We start from the raw sequence: 22,936 nt of genomic DNA on the forward strand, positions 1-22,936 counted from the left end.
CAAAAACATGCATCTTGTCTAGTATTAGCTTGTACAGACATACCATTTTAGGCATGCATAATGGCGCACAAATGTAACATCAAACCTATTATTCCTCACTCAATGTTAAACCTCAGAGATGCCTTTGAAGCTTAAAGTTCCTTAGTATTCTTTAGTCTTCAGATTAAGATGTGGTCAGAAGATGCATATTATGGATTTTCCTGCACAGAGGTGCCACTTCTAAAACAGTAGTGCAACATTCTTGACCATCCTTTGATAAAAGCCCTCCTTGCTATTGCAATTAATTAATGCATTTGTCTGATTCCCTTAACATTTTTTAAACAAATTTTTTTCCCAAATTTTCAATGCCTTAGCTCACATTATGGATTGCTGGTTGGCAGGCAAAACTGTAGGCAAAGAAAAGGTTACTTATCTGTAACTGGAGGTTCTTCAAGATGCGTGATCCCTATCTGTATTCCACTGAGAGTTTAGGCATGTGTACCATGCGCCTGGACCTGGAGAATTTGAAAGTAGCAGTGGCTGTTGGCCCATGCACGCATGCATCCTTACTTCGCCTCATTGTTTCAACCGAGGTGATAAAGGGCAGGGTGGACTGACTGCACCTCCTGTTCTTTCTCCACCAGAAATCAAACAGATCCACAGCAGAGGGGAAGGAGGTAGGAAGCAGAATACAGATAAGGACCACACATCTGAAAGAACCTCCAGTTACAGGTAAGTAACCCCCTCTTCTTTGAGTAATGGTCTCTATCGTATTCCACTGAGGGTGATTAACAAGCAGTACCTAATTCAGAGGGTAAGAGAATGAGGACAGGATAGAATGGTGGACCAGAGGGACAGCCACGCTGAACAAGGTATCTGTCGCAGAGTCTTGCGCCAAGGCATAATGCGTAGCAAAGGTATGTACCGAACTCCACATGTCTGCCCTACACATCTGGAAGCAGTACATCATGAGGGTGGCAGTAGTCTATGCTTCTGCTCTTGTGATGGGCTCTTACCCCAAGCAGTGGAGGCAGTCCTGACAACAGATAGCAAATGATACTACATCCTGAAATCCACTCAACCCTGTGTGTGTGGAGATCACCTGCTCTTTAGTCTCTTCAGTTATAGTGACAAACAGTCTAGGGGATTTCCGGATTGGTCTCTTCCTCTGCAGGTAAAAGGCCAAGGCCCTGTGGGTATCAAGGTAATGAAGGCGCCATTCCTCTGCTGAGATGAGAAGTTTCAGAAACAAAGCAAGTAAGCGTAGGGGTTGGTTGAGATGAAACCAGGATACAACCTGTGGTAGAAACTTGGGTTGCAGGCACAGGGAAACTGCACTTCTGGAACATGGTGAAAGTGGGGTCCACCATTATGACCACCCAGTTCACCTACTATTCATGTGGAAGTAATAGCTACTAGGAAGGCAACTGTCATGGAAAGAAGGGACAGGGAGCAGGAAGCCAGTGGCTCAAAGGGGGGGTGGAATGCACTGACAGCCGCTATATGGACTTTGATGGAATTGAGAACAAGTCCCAATGTCTTCCAGGATATAAGGTAGTCCAAAAGAAGGGGAATATCCACATCCTCAGGGGGAAGGCCCCTCTATTGGATCCAGGAGGTGAAGTGTTTCCACTTGGCCCAACAGGAACGCATCATGGAATCTTTCCTGCTACTTGAGAAAATGTCTTGTACTGCTGATGAACATTCCCATTCTAGCAAAGATGCCCATCCAAAAACCAAGCTCTGAGGTGAAGCATCTGTGGATAAGGACGCCTGATCCTGCCAGCATGTTGCATAAGGAATTTTGGAAAAGCTAGGAGAGGAAGGGGAGGAAGAGGAGGGGGATGAGCCAACATGCAGAGAAGGTGGGAAAACCAGAAATTGGCATGGCCAGAATGGGGTGACCAGAATGACTGGCCTTCTCCTGCCTGATCTTGGAGGACACATGGCAGGTGCAGAAGAGGGGAGAAAAGGCATACATGATCTGGTATACATAGGCATACATGACCAGTGTAGAACGAGGGCATCATCTTGGAAGTGGGCACAGATGCCTCTCCTGGAGCAGTATGTGGTGCACTTACTGTTGGCATGGAAAACAGAGGTCCCCATTGGCTGGGAATGTCATTGACTACAGGTGTCATGAAGTTCCCTTTGTGTGCAGCCACAAATTTCCTGTTGAGAGAGTCTGCAATCATGTTCTGAGTCCCTGAAAGGCAGGCTGCTGACAACAGGATCTTGTTGGCAATGCACCAATCCCATAGATAAGCAGTTCCCAAACTGTGGGTCATCACCCCAAATTGAGTCACTTCATCAGCAGATCGGATCATGGCAATCCCAAGAGGACAGAGGACCCCATTTTATAAAATGGCCTTCTCCACACAGCATGACCTCATGCACCATATGCATGCGGTCACGTTGCATGGATGATGCTATTTTGCTCTACAAAATGGTGCCCTCCATGCAGCATGACCTCACATGCACCATATGAGAGAGATTATGCAGTCCAGAGGATGCCATTTTGTAAACCAAATTGGTATCCTCCTTGTGGCGTGACCTTTCAGGTACAGCGCTTGTCAGGTCACACTGCAGGGAGGACACCATTTTTATACTGCAACTTCTGTGCTGTCTGGGGTAGTGAGAAACACCACATCTGAAAATGGGGTCACGCAGGGAAAATGTTTGGGTACCGCTGCCATAGATGAACTGCTTCCACACAGAGCACAGCTGACCTTGAATCTCCTTGTTTGTTGATGTAACAAACAGTGGTGGTGGTGCTGGTCATGAGAACATGACAGGAGTGAATGGAGGGAAGAAGTGCTTGACATGCTCTCTGTACTTCCTGAAGCTCCAGAATGTTAATGTCTGGATCCGCAAAGGATCCAAGTTCCTTGTGTCATGTGCTCACCCATGTGGGCACCAATTAAGCAACCAATGCATCCATGATTGTCATGTCCGGGGAGAAACTATCCCGGCGCAGATCACGGAGGCACAGATCTCTGGCATAATCCAGTACCCAGGTGTGGGTGTTGAATTGGGGAAAGGGACTGGTAAACAGGTTCCCCAAAGTGTCTTATCTCCTAAAAACTACTATACACTGAAACCGTTCTAAAAACAGCAAAAAACAGATGAAAATAAACTACATACAATTCTAAAACGGCTTTGGCTTTTTGTTTAAGTGCTTCAGAGACAAGAGGACATTAACAGCTCCAATTCAGACCATGTGACAGTGCAAAGGAATTGGAGGCGCACTTGATCCACTGCCGCCCTTTATCACCTTAGTCAAAGCCACTAAGCCAAGGAAGGGCACACGCATGGATGGACACTACTACTTTCAAATTCTCTAGCTCCAGATGCATGGGGCACATGTGTAAACCTCTCAGTGGAATACAAACAGGGACCATCACTCGAAGAAAAACTACATGCTGCACTACTTTGTTTCCAGATCTAGGCTCAGTTATATAACTTTTCCCTCAACAAAAGCATTTATAATTAAACTGACAACTACAGTACGATGGCACTACTAAGCTGCAGTTTAACTTAACTGAAAAATGGAACCAAAAGCAATTATCCTGCAATATTTCAAATCTGCAGCCACGCCTTAATATGGGAATATACACTGAAAAAAGCTTAGCTAAACTGATGTTTGACATTTTAAGAGACCACTGTTAAGTGCAAACCTTAACATGTAATCTCATGATAGTTTAAGATAAAAAAATCTTAAAGTTTTTTTTTGTTTTTTACCTTAGCTGCTGCCCAGTCCATCCATCCTTCAGCACAAGGGTTTATATTAATGAGAACTAGTCCTTCCACCATCTCTGGATTGTTTAGCTGAAATATAAGAAATCATGTGAACATTCAAGTATGCAGATATATGTTGTAAACAGAGTTTAAATCAGAGGGATAATCATGTTGGGGCAGGGCACTGGGAAGTCTAATTTTATCATGTGAAAGATGCAGTGAGCTTGTCTTTACTTAAAATAATTTGGCTGAATAACTGAAGAACATAATATTTAACTTCTCCACCTTAAATTTAAGGTAAGAATTCCCATTAAAATACTTCCACAAATTAACTGGGTAGAGCACTGGGCTTAAAACAGATCTGATCTTTTGAAATAGCCATTCTGCTGATCACGTTATTTCACTTTAAAAGCTTGACTGCTTAAATAAGTGGGTATGGCAGGGTAGGAAATATTTGCATTGACTGCAGATGTTACATAGATTAGCTTCAAGGCTTTAAGAAAGCTCCATGAAACTTACAGCAAACCTAGTTAAGATGTAGGCACCAGCTCCAGTTCCCATTCCAATAACACTTTTCAGCCTACACAGAGCAGTTATGTACAATAAAATGAAAGAGAAAGTGTCAGTAAAAATGCACTGAAATAAACAAGATCCATCCAACCAAATTTTTCTGTTTAAGGTCACACCTACTACATGCCAGTTCGGGTTTATTACAGAAAAAGTCAGCAGCTGGTGTAAATTGTCACAAGTGCATTAACTTCAATGGGGCTTCAACAATTTACATCAATATAGATCTGCTCCTAGGAGTTAGCACACTGAGTTACTTTGTTATCTCGGTTTTTCATCTAAGATTTGTATTCATGGGATATTTGTCCATCTGTATTTCAGTGTCGTGACAGAAGTTTCAGCATTTGGTATCTTGCAGACTTGCCTGGCATTCAGGCAGCTGATTTCCTTTCCAGAATCAGAACAATACTATAGCTCACTCAGTCTAAGTCTTATTTTAACAGCCTCTTCTCATAACTACTATTGGACAATATCACCCTGATCTTTTCTTTCTTCAGTGGTGAACTGGCATAGCAGTCTTTCACATTATCAGGCAAACCATAAATTACTGTAATATGCTAAGTTTAAACTAGTCTCATGAATAACTTGACAGCATATATAGGTAAGGCAAGGTATGAGTAGTACCAATTTCAGTTCAGTGCAAATTAAAGCATTTACTGCAATGAAGTTTTTGAAAAACAGTAAAAAGGGAGAGAAATTAGCACAAGACAAACCTTCACAAAAGCAAATCGTACAGTATTTTATTAAAAACTGGCAGACTAGTCAGAGTCATTGGAATAAAAATACCACACACAGGCTTATTGGTTAACATATATCTGAATCCACATTAGAACGTCTTGCTCTCACAAAAGAAAGATGCTAGAAATTCCCCGTAATTCAGAGTCTTACACTAAACTATTGAAACATTTTAAAAAATTGAACATGATCAGACAAGTTGATAGAGAAAGTTCGGGGCAGTGAAAGAGTAAGAAAAGGAGTTCTCTATTCAAGTTTCTGCAATAAGTAGCCTGCACACTGAAAAATTTAAATTCAATTAAATGGGAAAAGTCTTCCTGTGGGCAAACTTGAGATAATTGAACAATTTGCAAACTACTGCTTGTTTAAAATAACCCAAGATATTTCTCAAAACAAGATTAAGAGCCAGTAAAATTAAGTACTTTTAGAAAAAAAGGACAAGTGCAATCTATGGAATAAGGGGAAAATTAAAACATGAATAGCACTGAATTTCTCTTTCTAAAAAAAGTTTAAATCGCTGGGACAAGAACTGAGAAGCAGCACATATGAACACTTCAGTTTAGAGTCTTGACACATCCTCCCAAAGTTAGGTGCACTTGCTTATCTATTCTGACCATTCTTTCAGCATGTGGTGTACTGAACTGCATTAACACCAAAATGGAGGCTGAATGATTAGTAAAAAACTCTACTCACCCAAACTCTTTTAGGATCCCAGGGAGCATTTCAGCCAGCTGATCCATGGAGGGATACATATATCTACAGGAAACAGGTATTGTTAAGTTTTATAATTACCCATGCCAGTAGGCTTTCATGCACTGGAACAGACTGGGACATTTAAGACTAAAGTAAAATATAACACCTAAATCTTATGACATTCTGCACTCCTGGCTCAATCCAGGCAAGGATCTGGAAATACCTTTACAAACAATAATTAAACCTCAACACTGTTACAATGGGGAAGTCATTTTAAATTTGGGGTAAGTACAACTGGCTAGAATGTTATATTTCATGAAAAAAATCCCAAGTTTTGACCCTTGCTTTTGTTCTGATATGGAACCGAAGTCATCATGAGTTTTTGTAAAACAGTCTGGTGGTTGGGGCACAGAAGGCCCAGGTTCAAGTCCCCAGTCTGCCTGATTGGGAGCAGGGACACATCTCAGGCAAGTGCCTGAACCACCATCTTATAGTGGCAGAGTCTCTCCAGCTCTCCTGTTGGGGCCATTCTGCTTTGTGTAAATTATATACTCATTGGGCCAGAGAGTCTGACTGTGTAGCCTGAGGGTTAGGGCACTCACCTGGTAAGCAGAGCAATTAAACCTGGATCTCCCACGCCCCAGGTGAATGCCTTAACAACCAGAATAGCCAGTAGTCTGGTGGTTTTCTCCTTTCTCCCCTCCCCCCTTGATCCTGACTCATCTGTTTCCACAAAACATTGCAGTTACAACAGAACCACATATTTTGACGGAAAAGTGTTTAGTCAAAAAAAATTCTACCAGCTCTAAGGATAAGTGATTTGCCTAATGTCACTAATTTTGTGATGGGGCAATTAAACCCAGAGCTCTTGACTCAGGGTTCTCCAATCGACTGAGTCTACTACACAGTCCCACTCAATCAATGATGATGCATTGATGCCTGCTGCCACTGTCAGTGAAGACAGACCCTCACAGTCTTGTTCTTACTGAGGAAACATCGAATGATCAAAGGAGAACTTACTGCCTAAATTCAATTACTAAACAAAGTCTTTAGATCTGAAATATGAATTTCAATTACTAAACAAAGTAATTAGATCAGAAATACAAATACTTACATTAAACAGGATACACAAAGGATTTCCAGCAGGGTTACAAGACAATGCTCAGGAGTTAACAGCCCAAGACATACAAGGCTTTCTATTAAGGAACTATTTTTAATATTCAGCAACTTGGATTTTCCAAGTAGCCCTGCTATTTTAGTTTATCAAATCTGTTTACTAGCACTTCCCCGGTTTTACCTTTTTTTTTTTTTTTTTTTTTTTAATAAAAGAAACTGATCTCATTTTGTGGTGTCTTTGGACTGTGTTTAATACCAATATTGTTCTAACTTTACTGATTTTGTTATATTTGAACTTGGGCTACATATATCACTATGAGGGAACAAGATATAGAGCCACTGCAATTGTCAGAATAAAGAGCTGGAAAACATTGTTTACAGATTAAATTAGTTGATTCATAATTTAAAACTGACCAAAGCACGGACTGCTTTGAGAGCTACTATGCGAACATTGTCTCAGTTTTAAGGAATAAGCACCCATGACATCAAAGTGTGAACTTGCAGATGCCAGGTTCTGATCTCTATCACAATGATGACTTAAATGAAGATTCTCTCTACGCATAACAGTTCAGAACCTACAAAAATTTTCCACAGAAGTTACTTTTAAATTTGAACTGCAGATCAAGAATAATTTTTGACCATTTAACAAGCCAACCCTGAAAACACCAAGATCTTGCCCCAACTCCAACTCACCCAGCTGGGAAAGATGCTGCTCCATCATGTTGCCCAGGTGCATCCACATGACAGACTGCAAAGTGTTGTGTTATTTCCTGCATATCTTCAAAGTTGAAGAGGGGGTTGAAGCAAGTTTTGTCTTTAAGGAGGAGGGGGGAAGTGGGAGAAGAATGCAATAGTTAAGATGAAAAACAATGGTTTTCAGTTTTTTCCAGTCACCACAAGAAACTGCAAATTGAGAGTTTGTATGAGTGTACTTTAGTCTAAGTTTCCTTAAATTTATCTTTGCAGAGATTTAATTTTTCAGTAATTTGCAGTTTGGCTCAAACCACTCGCTTCAACTTTGTTACATTCTTGAAGATTTGTCAACTCTTTATTGTTAAAAGGAAATTAACAAAATCCTGCTCCAAAGATAAATGGTGTTAACCCGCTTTAATACCTTGAGGCAGAAAACTGAACCATTTCTTAAGAAACATTTTCATGTAAGTAGTTAAATATTCTAGCACTTACATTCAAAAATTCTGGCAGAGCAAAATCTCAAGGAAATTCCCACAAAAAGTTAAACTAGAAGTAAGGTGGGGTAGAAGCGTTTATCCCAGGATTTGGCTTTTAAACCAAATGGTTTTTGGCCATTTTACTTGACTTCAGTCATCTTTTAGGGTTATTGTAAACAAGAGTGAAAAAGCAAGCAAAATTGAAAGAGGTGGAACAGACGGTCAATTTTTTTTGTCGTGTTCTCTTGTCCTTATGCCCATATATTGTAAGTTACGCCACGCTAGTAGTCTGAGGTTTCCTATAGTAGCTTCAAGTGGAAGACAGTAAGAGGAAAAAGCAGATTTAGGCCCAAAATTTAGGGGGTTTTAGAAACACATTTATTTTTAAGGTTTCAGTAGAAGCCTGTTTAGGTTTATTCATTTCCTCCTGAACTTAAAAACTAACAGCTGCAATGCTGCACTAAGGTGAAACCCAGATAGGTTATTACTATTTACATTTTTCAACATGGAAAGAAATTCAGAAGTTAGGCAGTGCACTATAAATGGATAAATTAATTTTTTTAAAACCCTTCCATTGTTAAAGCAAGTTCCTTAAACATTTTATGCTATTAACCCCTTTAACATTAAAAGCACATGCAACTTAACAATTGAGTATTTTTAGTATAAAATGTGATAGAGCAACAGAATTTTATAGTTCTTCTTCCTTCCTAGAAATATGTCTGTATGCTAAGTCTTACAATATCAACAATTGTTAAGGCCTATCTATAATCCATGGAAAATACAAAATGTATATAGGTATGCTGCTACCAAACCCCTGAAGAAATGGGTTACTTTTTTCATTAGTAAACCTATTGGAAGCTCTTTGGGACAGGGACCATGATCTCTTTGTTTACAAAGCACCTAGCACAATGGATCCCTAATCCTGCTTGTGGTAGTGCCTACAGATCTAATAGGAAATATTAATAACTTAGCAAAGAAATGCCAAGTCTTGTGGAGTGAGAAATACTGACCACTGTTGCCAAAATATGTATTTGGTATAAGATCTTGATGTTTTTGTACAACTGGCATTTTATTGGATTGCATCCATACAAGATTAAAGCATGAAGCACTGAAGAGAAATGTCACACTTTGTGCTGACACCATCTCATCATCCATTCATTTATTTATTTTGGTTTACATAACAAAAGGACACCTATACAAAGTTCTAAACACCCTGACACATACATAGTTAATACACAAATATCCTCAGCAGCATTAGGACAATTTATTCAAAAAGGAACTGTCACAGCCTGCCTCTTTCCAAAAACCTCTTTTCACCCTTTTGTCATTTTGGGAAGCATACCCTTTGCCCTTTCCAAAATCCTTATCATGTTGCAGCATGATTGGAAGGTCCCCAAATACAAGCTGTTGCAGACCCAGAGGTCCTTCACCTTTCATCCAGATTTTATTTATAGGGGAAAGGATTTATTTTTTTATATTATATATATAAAAAATATATATATATAAATAAATATAAGAGAGAGAGAGAGAGAGATTCACTCAGCATTCAAGCCACTTTGTCCCTCAAAACAGGTTATTACAGAAGTCACATATACAAGAGGCAGGAGTGGCTCCACATATGCCAGCAATTAGTCTTTTGATGCCCTTTACCTTAGTAGAAAGAGCTTGTCATGAAGCACCACTGACTACTCGGTAGATCTGCCTGGTGTTCAGCCTCATCCCCCTTCTGCCAGCTAGCCCATGTCTACCACAAACAATTAACCTGGGCCCCTGGTGCATCACTACCTCCATGTTTGTTTGTTGCATGCAATGGCTCACAGTGAAGTCTGGGATTCTGCAAAGGCCAGTCTGGCGCAATCCACACTATGCAACAATTTATTGACAAGCCACCATACCAGAATCCTAATTTTACCCCTGAAGAGAGTATGCTGCAAGGATCATGCAGACTGTAAGCTAAAGAACCATAAAGGAACCAGCTGTTCCAGTTAGCCAGTCACAGTGCGGTTGTATGCAAGATCATACTTACGATTCAATCCAATATCATGGTAAGTTAGGATGATAGGCCTGTTTCCTTTGGGAGTCCCATACATGGTAACATGGACAGTGCCATGCAGAGTCTCAACATCTTGCTCCTGCAAATAATAAAAAACATTACTTATTTAAATACTCCACTCAGAAGACCCTACTAGATCTTTTGCATTATGCACATCCAGCATAATTTGAACATTGTTCAAAGTGAAAGGAAAAACCTCAAGGAACTCTCATCATGGCAATATTCAGATTCTTGATATCATACAAACACCAAGTTCATGGTCATTTATTTTATGGATGTCAAGAGCACTGGATGGGTGTCTATATATGTATTTTAAAAATTGGACTAAAAAGACAGGGGGCGGGGTCACACAGACTTCATTGCTTCTATAGGCCAAGCTTACTCCACCCCAAGGGCCTCTTGCACTCCTCCATTCTCCACCACAAACTCCCTCCCTCCAATTCCTTTCTATTCTAGGGACTCGATGCAAGCCTCCCACACCCAGGCCTGCGTGCCCCCTACCAGAATTGGTCATTCCCCTCCCCCATGCCAAAGAATGTGTCCCCCCTTACCAGGGTCCCACATTCTCCTCCCATCAGGGGTTCTACATGCATCTTCAATCCTCACATGCCTCCCTGCTGCCCTCCCACCCCAATCTTTCTTTTTCTCCTCTCTTTGCTCTTTCAGGGTGTCAACATTTTTCAACTGTATTGAGGACATGGGCAAAGCTAAAGTGAAGGTATTGTTATGCTGGAATATGTTAATGGAAGCCATCAACTGGTTATTTGATCTACAGACCATTAAATAGGCAGCTGAAACGGATAGCTCTGCTAACTAGATCTCATTTCCACCTTTCAGTTCTGCCCTCTAATGTCTCAAACATTCCCTAAAGTTCTGGGATTGACTGGATATGGTGTTCAAAAGTTAGTATTACATTATAAAATGGATAGAAGCTAGCTAGATCATCAGGCTCAATGGGTAGTGATCAATGGTTCCATGTACAGCTGGCCACAAGTGGAGTGCCCCAGGGGTCGATCCTGGGGCCAGTTTTGTTCAACATTTTCATTAATGATCTGGAGGATGAGGTAGATTGCACCCTCAGCAAGTTTGCAGATGACACTAAGATAGGGGGAGTGGTAGATACCCTGGAAGGTAGAGATAGGATACAGAGTGACCTACACAAATTGGACGATTGGGCCAAAAGAAATCTGATGAGGTTCAACAAGGACAAGTGCAGGGTCCTGAACTTAGGACAGAAGAATCCCATGCACAGCTACAGACTGGGGACAGACAGGCTAGGCAGCAGTTCTGCAAAAAAGGACCTGGGGGTAATAGTGAATAAGAAGGTGGATATGAGTAGCAGTGTGCCCTGGTTGCCAAAAAGGCTAATGGCATATTGGGCTGCATTAGTAGGAGCATTGCAAGCAGAACGAGGGAAGTGATCATTCCCCTCTATTTGGCATTGCTGAGGCCGCGTTTGGAGTATTATGTCCAGTTTTGGGCCCCCCCACTACAAAAAGGATGTGGAGAAGTTAGAGAGAGTCCAGCGGATGGCAACAAAAGTGATTATGGGGCTGGAGCACAAGACTTATGAGGAGAGGCTGAGAGAACTAGACTTGTTTAGCCTGCAGGAGAGAAGAATGAGGGGGGATTTGATAGCAGCCTTTAACTACCTGAAAGGGGGTTCCAGGGAGGATGGAGCTAGGCTGTTCTCAATGGTAGAAGGTGACAGAACAAGGAGCAATGGTCTCAAGTTGCAGGGGGGAGGTCTAGGTTGGAGATTAGGAAAAAGTTTTTCACTAGAACGGTGGTGAAGCACTGAAATGGGTTACTAGGGAGGTGGTAGGATCTCCATCTTTAGAGGTTTTTAAGCTGTGGCTTGAGAAAACCCTGGCTGGGATGATTTAGCTGGAGGTTAGTCCTGCTTTGAGCAGGGGGTTAGACTAGATGACCTCCTGAGATCCCTTCCAACTCTAATATTCTATAATTATCCACAGAGAGAAAAGTTACCAAGTGATGAAGGCCTTGCAAACTTGGCCAATAAATAACCACCATTAACAGCATGTACAGAAATCAGTTAAATAGTCACATGCTGTGTTGTACTCATATTGGTCCCACAATATTAGAGAGTTAAATTAAATAGTTAAATAGTCAGCATTTGTTAAAAAATTCCACACTGTGGTGCTTGTGATAACTATAGCATAGCCTTGTGCTTCAAAGAATAAACTTCACTGTGTTAAAGCCTCCTGTTAACTTAATTAATTTTACTGTAAGCATCCACACAAGTGTCACAAGCATCAGATATGAGGATGATTAATCTCTGTAGTCAGTACTAGATAAAGCCACTCCAGGAGGGTTATTATAACCAGTGAAGGCCAAAATCTTGACTCCATTAGGGGATGAGACTAAAAACAACCCTCTGAGTATTAGAAATAAAAACCATAGTCATAACTATGTTTGCATGTGTTCAGATGAGTACAGTCTAAAGGTCTGTCATTTAAGTGTAGAATGGCTATTACAGCAACCTTGTGGAAAACAATTGTTAGGAGCCTATGTTTCTTCTTAAGCAGTTATCAGTAGCTATAAGAGTTGTGGTTCAACCTTCCACCAGAGTGTAACATATGAATATTAAAAAAGGTAATAGTTTGAAGTTTGTCAACTGATTTATTTTCTACACTTGTACTTAATCCTCAATTAAGTCCCCTTATGTTCTATGTACCAAAAGAGGTGATGGTGGTGGGGATTTATTGACATGTTAGGTGTCTACACTATGATAAGCATTAAGTGTACCAAGTAATACATATTTACATTACATATTCATGACAAACTGCAGTGTTCTCAGTCCCATAGCATGCTCCCCCATCCCACCCACAACAACAAGGGTGAAGGAATGCAGGCCAAAACAGGGAAAGAAGAGCTTAAACAATACTAGATAAATTAAATGTATTCAAGGTCAGCAGGACCTGATAAAACTCATCCTAGGGTACTTAAGGATCCAGCTGAAGAAAATCTCGACAATTAGCAATTTTCTTCAAGACCTCATGGAGGATGAGTGAGGCTCCCACAGGGATGGAGAAGGGCAAACAGTACCCATCTTTAAAAAAGGGGATGGAAGAGGACCTGGGAAATTCAAGACCAGTCTGCCTAACTGATACCTGGAAAATGCTGGAATTAAAGAATTAAGTTGTAAGTACCTAGAGGATATTCGGGTAAAATAGCCAACTAATTGTGTCAAACCAGCCTAATTTGCTCTCCCACCCCAACTTTTATTTTAATTATATAAAAACAGGGTTACTGGCCTAGTGGATGGAGCAGCAGACACCATCTATTTGGATTTCAGTAGGACTTCTGATAGTCCCACATAACAGTTTCAATCAAACTAAGGAAGCAGGGTGTAGAAGTTATTATGGATGTGGGTGCACAACTGGCTGTAAGACTGTACTTAATAGCTATCAAAGGTTCACTGTCAAATGAGAGGACATATCTACTGGTGTCCCACAGGGGTCAGTTCTGAGTTTGGTACTATTCAATATTTTTATTAATGGAATGGAGAATATTACAAAATATTATAAAATTTGCTGATTATACCAAGCTGGAAGGGGTTGCAAGCTCTATCCAGGACAAGATTCAAATTCAAAGTTATCTTGACAAATTGGTTTGAAATCAATATGATACAATTTATTAAAGAAAATGCAAAGTACTCCACTCAGGAAAGAAAAAAAATCCAATGCACAACTACAAAATGGGAAGTAACTGGCTAGGGGGTAGTACTGCTGAAGAGGATCTGGGGCTTTAGTGGATCACTAATACAGTAAAAGTGAGCAATGTGACACAGTTGTAGAAAAAGGCTAGTATTCTGGGATCTACTAACAGAACAGTGGTATGCAAGACACGGAAGGTAATTATCCCTCTCTGCTCAGTACTGGTGAGCCCTCTGCTGGAGTACTATGTCCAATTCTGGGTGCCACATGTTAAAAGGTAAAACCAGAAGTAAGGGGCTTTATCTGCAGCAAGGAAGGGTAGTTATGTTGGAATAGGCATCCAAGGGAAGTTGTGGAATCCCCATCGTTGGAGGTTTTTAAGAACAGGTTGGACAAACACCTGCCAGGGATGGTCTAGGTTTACTTGGCCCTGCCTCAGCACAGGGGGCTGGCCTTGACTTCAGTGTCCCTACCAGCCCCACATTTCTATGATTCTATGAAAATTAGTTGAAATAACTCACAGAAAGCTAAGGCACAAGATTATGTTAAAGTGTAATGAGTCCGACTAGCTAAAGCAATGAAATTCAGCTAAGAGTAACAGGACTTAGAACCTTATTCCTATATATCCCCTCACTGTACTGTATGTATGGTATGGAGAAACCCAATGTTTTGGCACCCTGCCACCTCCAGGCACAGGACCTGCTCTTTAGAGTTTTGCCTTGAGGCAGACTTTCAGGGTAGCTTTGTTTCTCTCAAAAGACTGCACAACAGAGGAATATCCATCCAAACACCTTTACAATACAAGGTCAAGATACCTTACTTACAAGTATTAGGACAAAAAACCAAAAATCTTCAACTTTTATCTAATTCACAACTCAATAGCGTTATAAAAAACACGCACAGTATGCCTAAACATCTAAGGCTGAAAGTAACAATGCTAGAAATTGTAAATTCTACTTTGTTTCTCTTTTTAATCATATTTATGGACATTTTTGGTTATAATTGCACCAAAAACCAAGACCCACAAACACGAAGTGAGCTTTGAGAACACTATCTTAGCTACGCTCAATGTCACACTAACATTCAGTCTCAAAAGTCTCTTCTCTCACACCCCAGATCTCAATACTTACTGCATTATTTAATAGGTAAGCAGTATCTTCCACATCCAGCACCATTTTTAGACACAGCAGTGTGATATAAATCCAGTAAGTCACCAAGCAGAAACAAGTAGCTTTTAGTTTGACTCTGTAGAAAACTGGGTTATATAGGCAAGCTGCTAGTCTGCATAAGCTCACAGCTCCCATAATGCCACAGAGAGACAACCAAAACAAACTAATTCAGGATGAAGTCATTCTTAAATAGGATTTGAGTCAGATTTGACCAAAAGACATAATTATTCAATACAGTTCAGATAACTATTAAAGGGGAAAATGCAACTCTCCACAGTACAGAATGCAGAATACCCATTTCTTAGAAAAAGCCACTTAGCTGTACTAAGTCAAATAATTAGTTTTGGATGCAACTCCTGTTAAACATCGCATACACTAGTAGAAGCAGAACTCCAAACCAAACTATTTTAGATACAAGAAAATTCAAAGCTTTGATTTCAAAGTTCACCTACTTTTAGAAAAAAGGTATTCATATTTTTCTAAAAATGGTGGAGTTTGAAGAAGCTTCTAGTAAGAGTTTGAAAACATACAATGGCTTTAAAATGGCACCTTTCTCCCATAGGGAATAATCAGAAAGGCTACTTATTTAACCCAGAACATATTAAGTCTAAATTCTACCAATATCTGTCAATGTAATTTACTAGAAATTAAATTACTATCAGACAAAAAAGATATTGTATACATCAACTATATAAGATATGCAGGAAGAGAACAGCTAAGAGAAACCAATATTTTTATTGTTACACATGTATATGCACACAGACACTTATTTTGCACTTAGACAGCTCATTTTCTAATGAAGGCATGAAATACAGCATTTATGGATTTAGTACACCTCAATACGAGTAAGGGAGATGTGCTATTTATATTTAGAGTAATGTATATCTGGATAAACTCACATATCCTACAATTATTTCCTATTCTAGCTAGAGAAATAACTGGTATGTGATACTATTGCATGGTAGCTGCTGTAAATATTTTCTCCAGTTCAGTGGTTGCCACTGGAAAGAACACCACTCCCTCTTTTATAAAAGCCTACGTTTAGAATGTAAATACTTTTTCATTTCACCCATTTGATGGAAAGCTCTTTGGACTTCAACTAGACAATCAACCCATGCAACCCAATGACCTTCACTATTCCAATTTGCCCAAACTAGAATTAGTCTTAACTTCAACCCACAGCATCACCGAACTATATTTGGTCGTATCGCATGTAGGATAGGGAGACAAAAGACTAATGGTCGATGTGAATAAAACTGCCCCTTTAACACCAGATGCAATTCTTCATAGCTTTATTAGGAGATTATGGTATGAATTTTGAACTGGCTTATGCTATTTTCCACAAGAGTTTAGTCATTAAGAATTCCAGAAATTCTCATACCTGGCCAAATCAAACCAGTTTCCTTAATTATAATAAAGCTAACCGCTTCACATCTCCATGGATTCTATTACAGATACAGAGATCCATCTACGCGATATGGGGGATGGATGGGGGATGAGTGTTTTAAAATGTAGAGCAATGAAAACAGATGGCAGCACATCCCAATCAACATCAACGTTATATTAAGAGGCTCTTTGCCGACCAATTTGTATTAAATCAGTGTCTTGGAAAAAAATCCAAGGTACACTAAGCCGATAGAAGGATAAAGACAAACGTGCCATCTGTTCTTACATCTCCAGCTTTTAAAAAAGGCACATCCCTACTGAGTGTCCTATAAACAAAATAAAAATCAAAGTTGTATGGGAATGTTCTAGATAAATGTAATTTGAGAGAAGTCTTAGTATGAAAATCATTTATCCATTTTAAAATGGATTATTTTGGTCAAGTGACACTCTGTTGTCTAGTTGCAAGATCAGAGGAGCAAAGCAACGTGTACATTGATAGCATGCAGAGAAGCAGTTTATTTCCTCTTCTCTAAGACGGTTGAGAAAGGGGTGGGTTAAATTGGATATAATCAGTCCTTTGTTTATTTCGTAGTTTAAAAAACTATGGAGTATATGCTCAAAACATTATAAACCCTAAAAATAAATAAAAATCAAGCAGGCATTTTGCTTGAAGCCAAATACTTGGTGTTTTAACTCAAAATAATGCTACATCAACTGTTTGAAAGCTTATCCTTAATCCCCTACTCTCTTCATGTGCTTTATTTAAGAATGTACCATTCCTCATTCTATGCACATCTCCCTCCTCCAAGAAATTCTGGAGAAGCAGCTTCCAACTTTAAAAAAAAAAAGGGGGGGGGGGGCGCTTCATACAAGTTTAGGTTAACAGTATTCCCCTTTGGGCTTGTTTTAAACCTACATTACTTATAACTTCTTGGATGATTCAAAGTGAAAATTTAAAATCCCATTTACTAACTACTGTTTATGCTCTATGTTTAATTTCATTCTATTCCTCTGTCCCCCGTCCCACCCAGTGTACAAGGCATTTTACTTCTAATTTGGCATTCAATGTTTGGTTCTCTAACTGCAGGGTAATGCTGGTCTAAACATTTAAGGATAGTCACCACATTTGTATCCGTTTGTGGTTGTGTAAAAGCTTGGTCACCAAATTTAAAACACATGACCCACATTTTAGTTGACTGCTTTCAGTTGAGTGGTCAAAACCTCCCTACTTTAGGCATGTTGAGTTGGGCACCTTAAATAGTTTGATTTCAGTGGTGCTGAATGCCAGTCTTCCATAGCAATTGTAGCTACTCAGCAGCTCAGTCAGGCCATTTATAATGCTTAGTATTTTCATAAGTTATATATATAAAACTGTGTAGATGACATTTTGATACGTTACTGTAGACACTAGTTTAATAGTTCTGGCCTGTGACTGTTCACATCCTGATTAGCAAATGGGTTCCACAATTTTGCCAAGATTCATAGAAACACTACGTCTCCTCTTAACCATCCATTTGGGAGAACTATGGTGCAGCTCACTGGAGCAATGGCTATTTATACGAGCTGGGTATCTGCCCCATAAGTACTGAAAAGAGGTAGGCTGCTTATCAATTTATGACAGCTCTTTTTCTAATAGATACAAAGCAGTAGGGGGGGTTGAACTGATGGTCATTTTACCAGTGTACAATGATGGCCAATAGCCATGGAGTTATGAAATGATTTTAACTTATCTCTACCACCTACAACTAAAGTGTAGCAGAAACAGTTGCCTTCAATGATTTGGGAAATTGAACGTCTGATGGCTGACAAACTACCTTTGGATTACAAAAATTACACTTTAACTGTATGTAATTACCCCAAAATATATCTACCAACCCTTATCTGCTTAGACAGGTCCTAAATTGATAATGCAGAGCCAATAAGGTTTGCTTTATTCTGCATCAGTTTTAACAGATTGTGTTAAAATAGCACAACTAATGTCACTGGGCAAAGGTGGCTACTGCCACTAATACTAACCAACCCATCCAGACAGGAGAAATAATTCAATGGAGTTAATTGTGTCACCAACTTTTCTTTTGTTTTATGCTCTCTATTGGAGAGCTTCCATAGGGTAAGAGATATCAGTCATATATGTTTGTATTAGATTATAAACTTTCAGGGCAGGGCCTGTTTTGCTGCATGTTTGACAATAGTGGTAATTTTCACTATCATAGTCTGCCTATTTCTCTCCCAAATCTTACAGTTTTTTATATACCCAACTGAACTGACTGTGCCTATTCCCATATCTCAAATTGAATTATCAGCTAAAACTTCTCCTGAAAATCAAATGTCATTGCAGAAGCAGTCTATAGAAAGCTGTAAATTTCATTAACTTGAAGAAAGTCATTAATTTACAATATTTCAGAGAGCCCCATAGGGCTTTGAACAACCATTTCTGAACCTTAGATACGTAAAGGTAGTCACCCAAATCCATATTTAGGCATTAAATAAGTAAATTAAATTTAGGCTGATTTTTTTCCCAGGAGGTGCTGAACACTTTAGTTCCCATCAACATTTAATTTGTAGGTACTCAAGCACAAACAGGCCACCTATTCAAACACAATGTTAGGAACATAAATTGGCAGCACATGTGCTGCCCTCTTCCCCCCCTTATCAGCAGTAGCAATTCAACGTACTGGATTATCATTGCACATTTTTCTTTTTGAAACAGAACTGCTACTAAAGATGGCAGATATCTTGTAAGGCTGAGCAAAGAGAAAAAGATCACAAAGCAAGAGTTGACAAAGTTATTGCTGGCTAAATGACACATCCAGAACACAAAACCTGTTGATCTGGATTAGTGGCTGGTAAGCCAAAATAAAAATTCAGATATTTGATTCTTGCAGTTAATGTCTAGTTTTGATTTATAAACCAAGCAAATCTGATATAAAAGTAGTCAGAATAGAGACAGAACACAAAAGGTCATTTCTAATCATATTTAATCAAAATATTGCAGTCTCCAGTTAGCGAACTTAATCTGAATCCCAGATTAATCAGGAGCAAGTGATCAATCTGAACCCAAACAGAAAGCTTATCTTCCATGTACTGCTTAAAAAAAAAAAAGTCATAGGAAATCACATGCTAACTAGTTTATTCCATCAGTTGTTGCCAAAAAACACCACACACACAAGTCTGCTTTTGCAACAATTCTTACTAACTGGATTTAGCAGAAGTAAGGTAGAGAATGTCAAATTTCACAAAGATAGAAAAAGTATTTGCCTAAAATTGGTACTAAACAACAGATATTTACTGTACATAAAACACAAAAACAAACCATCATGAAAAGTACTTGAGAGTTTTGGGTCCAAATTTACAAGAAAAATATTGCTTAGTTTCTTAAGTGCTGCATCATCATCACTAAATTGCACAGTGCTGCAGTGAGAATGCAGAGATACAGATAAAGTATGAGCTTGCAAAGTACATCTTTCCAGTATCTAATTCCCCAAATTTAGTCAGTCACCAGCAGAAGTCTGACATGGTGTAATTAAAAAAAACAAAACAAAAACAAAAAACCCTGCATTAAATGCCTCCCTGCATCCCCTGAACAAGAATGATAAATTAAGGTTCCCCACCAAAAGGGTTTGTTTTTTTACAACCTGGTCTATGGACTTTGGCAATTTCTGATGTATGAACATAGGAACAAACTTACAGTACTTAACTCAGACAAATTTTCCTCAGACTTGACTCAAATGGGAGTTATTTTTCCATTTATGTGTGGTGGGGGGGGGGGGGGATGGGGTTTGGTTTTTTTGTTTTTGTTTTGAAGTTAGATGAACTTTCCATGTTTCTATGTTGCCTGCGCTTACATCTCTGCAGGAATAGGAAACAGTTTCTGGGCATTTGGATTAGCCTGATCAATTGTATCTTTGGATAAAAGAGAATACTACTTAATGAAAGTCACCACAATCATAAGAGGTAAAGAGATCAAAGAATTTAGGAAGTCTATCAGGCCTTCAAAGACAAGTGTAGCTAATGGAAAAACATCACTTTTTGAAATGGGTGATTCACAAGTTTATAACTGCAGACAATGAACTTTGTCTGCGCCTTATTTTCCATAACTTACTCTTTCCACTACTTAACATGCGCCAAGAATCTCTTGGAAACTAGAGACTACATAACTGAAGACATTACAAGACCCATCTGCCAAGAAGAAGTGCACTAACTTTGCTATAATACAAGAAAATCCATAGAACAATTGATTTCACCTTTCCAGGTTGCCAGAGTCACATCTGTAGCAAAATACAACTGCTTGCAATGCTTTTTCCTCCTAGGTGGATACTTTCTCAGAATCAGTTTCTGAAGTTCTCCTGATAGTCCTCTTTACCATCATTATGAAATAATCCTGATACTATTCAGCTTCATGCTTTGAATTTACATAGTTTTCAACTAATAGACTCACGCTTTTGATCAGATTTTGCAGAAATTTTCATTTACCAAGTGGGAACGTGGAAAAAATGTTGTACTTGCCTGAACATCAAAATCCGGAAGAAGGCGAGTGATTGCCTGGAAACAGAGATTTTAACATATTAACACATATGCATTGCAGCTGCAAAATAAGTCTGATTTAAATGAAGTACACACTTATGTAAAGCTCCCAGATTCACACATTTCTGAACACCAAATTCTACAGTCACCCCAATACAACCTGACTTCAATTACCTTCAATGGGAGTTTTACTCACTGAGCAAGTGAAGAATTTAGCCCCAAGTATTTTACTGACACTAGTTATGCTTCAGATGTGAGACAAGTAAATACCAGGTTAATCTATAGACTGGTAGAGTGAAGCACAGAGAAGTGAAGTGCATCTAAAGTCAGACAATTCAGAACAGATTAGAATCTAGGAATTTTAACTCCCATTCCTTGCTCTAGCAGCTAGATAGCACTCTTTTAGGGTACATCTACACTGGAAAGATACATGATGTGAGAACATGCACTAACGCTCAGAGCTCAGTCATTTATGTTTATTCCCACTGAAGTCAATGGGACTACACTTGTTTGTGCTGAGGGTTAAATCTCTCCTGCCTTACACAAACAAGGATTGCGATTTAACCCTGGTGTCCACTCCCCTTAGTCATCAAACACTAAACAAGCCATTAAAGGCTGCCAAACACAAAATAGGCATGTGATACCATTCCCCAACACGCAAACTGAGGCGCTTTATGACCTCCTTAAGAGAATAAAGGCTAAATGTACACCACCTTAAATATTTCTATAGTTAATATTAAAATAAAGACAATGTGTATATAATAGTTACATATATTTTGAGAATGAGGGTGAATTTAATTAGGAGGGGAGATAAGTTTCTATATGGTAGCTGAGGACAACATGGGTAAGAGCATCAGGACCTAGAATTTCATATTCAAGCTACTCCAGGGAAAGGCTGAAAGGAGAAATACACATGCGAAAAGAACAGACAGATCCGCAAGGAAGCAATGTAATCCCAGAAGACTAAACCAGCATACTTTAGTTGACCAACATTCTGGTCTTGACCAAATGTGTCATGACAAAAAGCTATCACTTGGAAGTACAGATGAGTCTCAATGGAATGATTGATATATCAGAAGTCTGAGTCCAGGTTACATGAGGGCTAGAGAGCCAAGATATTTATATTAATAAATGAGACATTGCCTAACTACTCAGTCAAATATCATATAACGTCAGGTTTGTAACCCCAAAAAGCATCAGTGTCTCAGGGTGAGAAGTTTTTAAAACCTTCTCCAGTACTGGTCCTGTAAAAATCTTCTCATAGGAAATGGGTTTTGTTTCGTTATAAACAGGAACTCAGTGTTGTACATAGGAATAGCAATTTTAAGGGTAGATAGCATAGCTATTTAATTTATTCACCACAGGGTTTCATGGTACCCTAAGAGCTGGAAAGCAGGTAAACAGAATGCATGCATCCAGAGATTCTGTGCTACTTATAATAACAGCTTGCATGTTTAGAATATGGTAGCATCTTGAGTCAGAGCCTATCCCTTTTTCTCAAAAAGGCCAATTTTTCATCTGCCCATGACAGAGATCGAGAGTTCTGAAGTGTTCGTTACCGATGTCAACACCTTGTAGAAATAAAAACATGTTTAAGAAGTGACACTTAAGCTCAGTGCTTCTCCTCTAACTTTAAATTCCAAGTGATATTTGCATATAAAAGAGGATCTTTGTTTCTGAAGAGATTGTTTGGAATCTGGGTAAGAGGAGCAACCAAACTCTTTCCACCCAAACATTCCTGGCAATAAAGGGGATTAGAGAATATTTTATTAGTATTAGTGCTATTCATGATAAGGATGGCCATTAAACTTGGTTTCTGTGGGCAAAAAAGTAAACTGGAATATTTCCCAAACACACAGGGGAAGGGACTAATATTAAGTAGAAACAGTGGTATAAAGAGAGAGTAAGGGTGTGTTTAGTTTTCACACTGTTTTAAAGTGCTTCTAATAGTACAGCTTATTTCTGAAAATTTATTGGTATAACTGCATCCACACTAGAAGACTGCAACAATGCAATTGTCAGTTTCTAAAACAGAAAGTTTCTAAACAGTTAAAGTGGTATAAAAACTGTAGATGAGCCCCAAGCATGAGGCATGGCTGAAAGAAAAAAAGAATGACAATTCTTCCT

At 39.2% G+C, this 22,936-nt stretch overlaps 1 protein-coding gene across 1 annotated transcript in view; it reads right to left on the reverse strand.

The window, feature by feature from the left end:
• Window positions 1–22,936, reverse strand: part of NDRG1 (N-myc downstream regulated 1) — a 56,443-nt gene that overhangs the window by 16,588 nt on the left and 16,919 nt on the right. Inside the window, exons 3-8 of the mRNA XM_067531604.1 lie at window positions 20,792–20,827; window positions 10,024–10,129; window positions 7,522–7,642; window positions 5,713–5,775; window positions 4,237–4,297; window positions 3,721–3,807 (exon numbers count right to left, since the gene is read on the reverse strand). Coding sequence (XP_067387705.1) covers window positions 3,721–3,807; window positions 4,237–4,297; window positions 5,713–5,775; window positions 7,522–7,642; window positions 10,024–10,129; window positions 20,792–20,827 — 474 coding nt within the window. The remainder of the gene's footprint in view (window positions 1–3,720; window positions 3,808–4,236; window positions 4,298–5,712; window positions 5,776–7,521; window positions 7,643–10,023; window positions 10,130–20,791; window positions 20,828–22,936) is intronic.

This window comes from Emydura macquarii, unplaced genomic scaffold (genome assembly GCF_026122565.2).
Source record: "Emydura macquarii macquarii isolate MOO-44397 ecotype Brisbane River unplaced genomic scaffold, CSIRO-AGI_Emac_v2 contig_369, whole genome shotgun sequence".
Lineage (NCBI taxonomy): Eukaryota > Metazoa > Chordata > Testudines > Chelidae > Emydura > Emydura macquarii.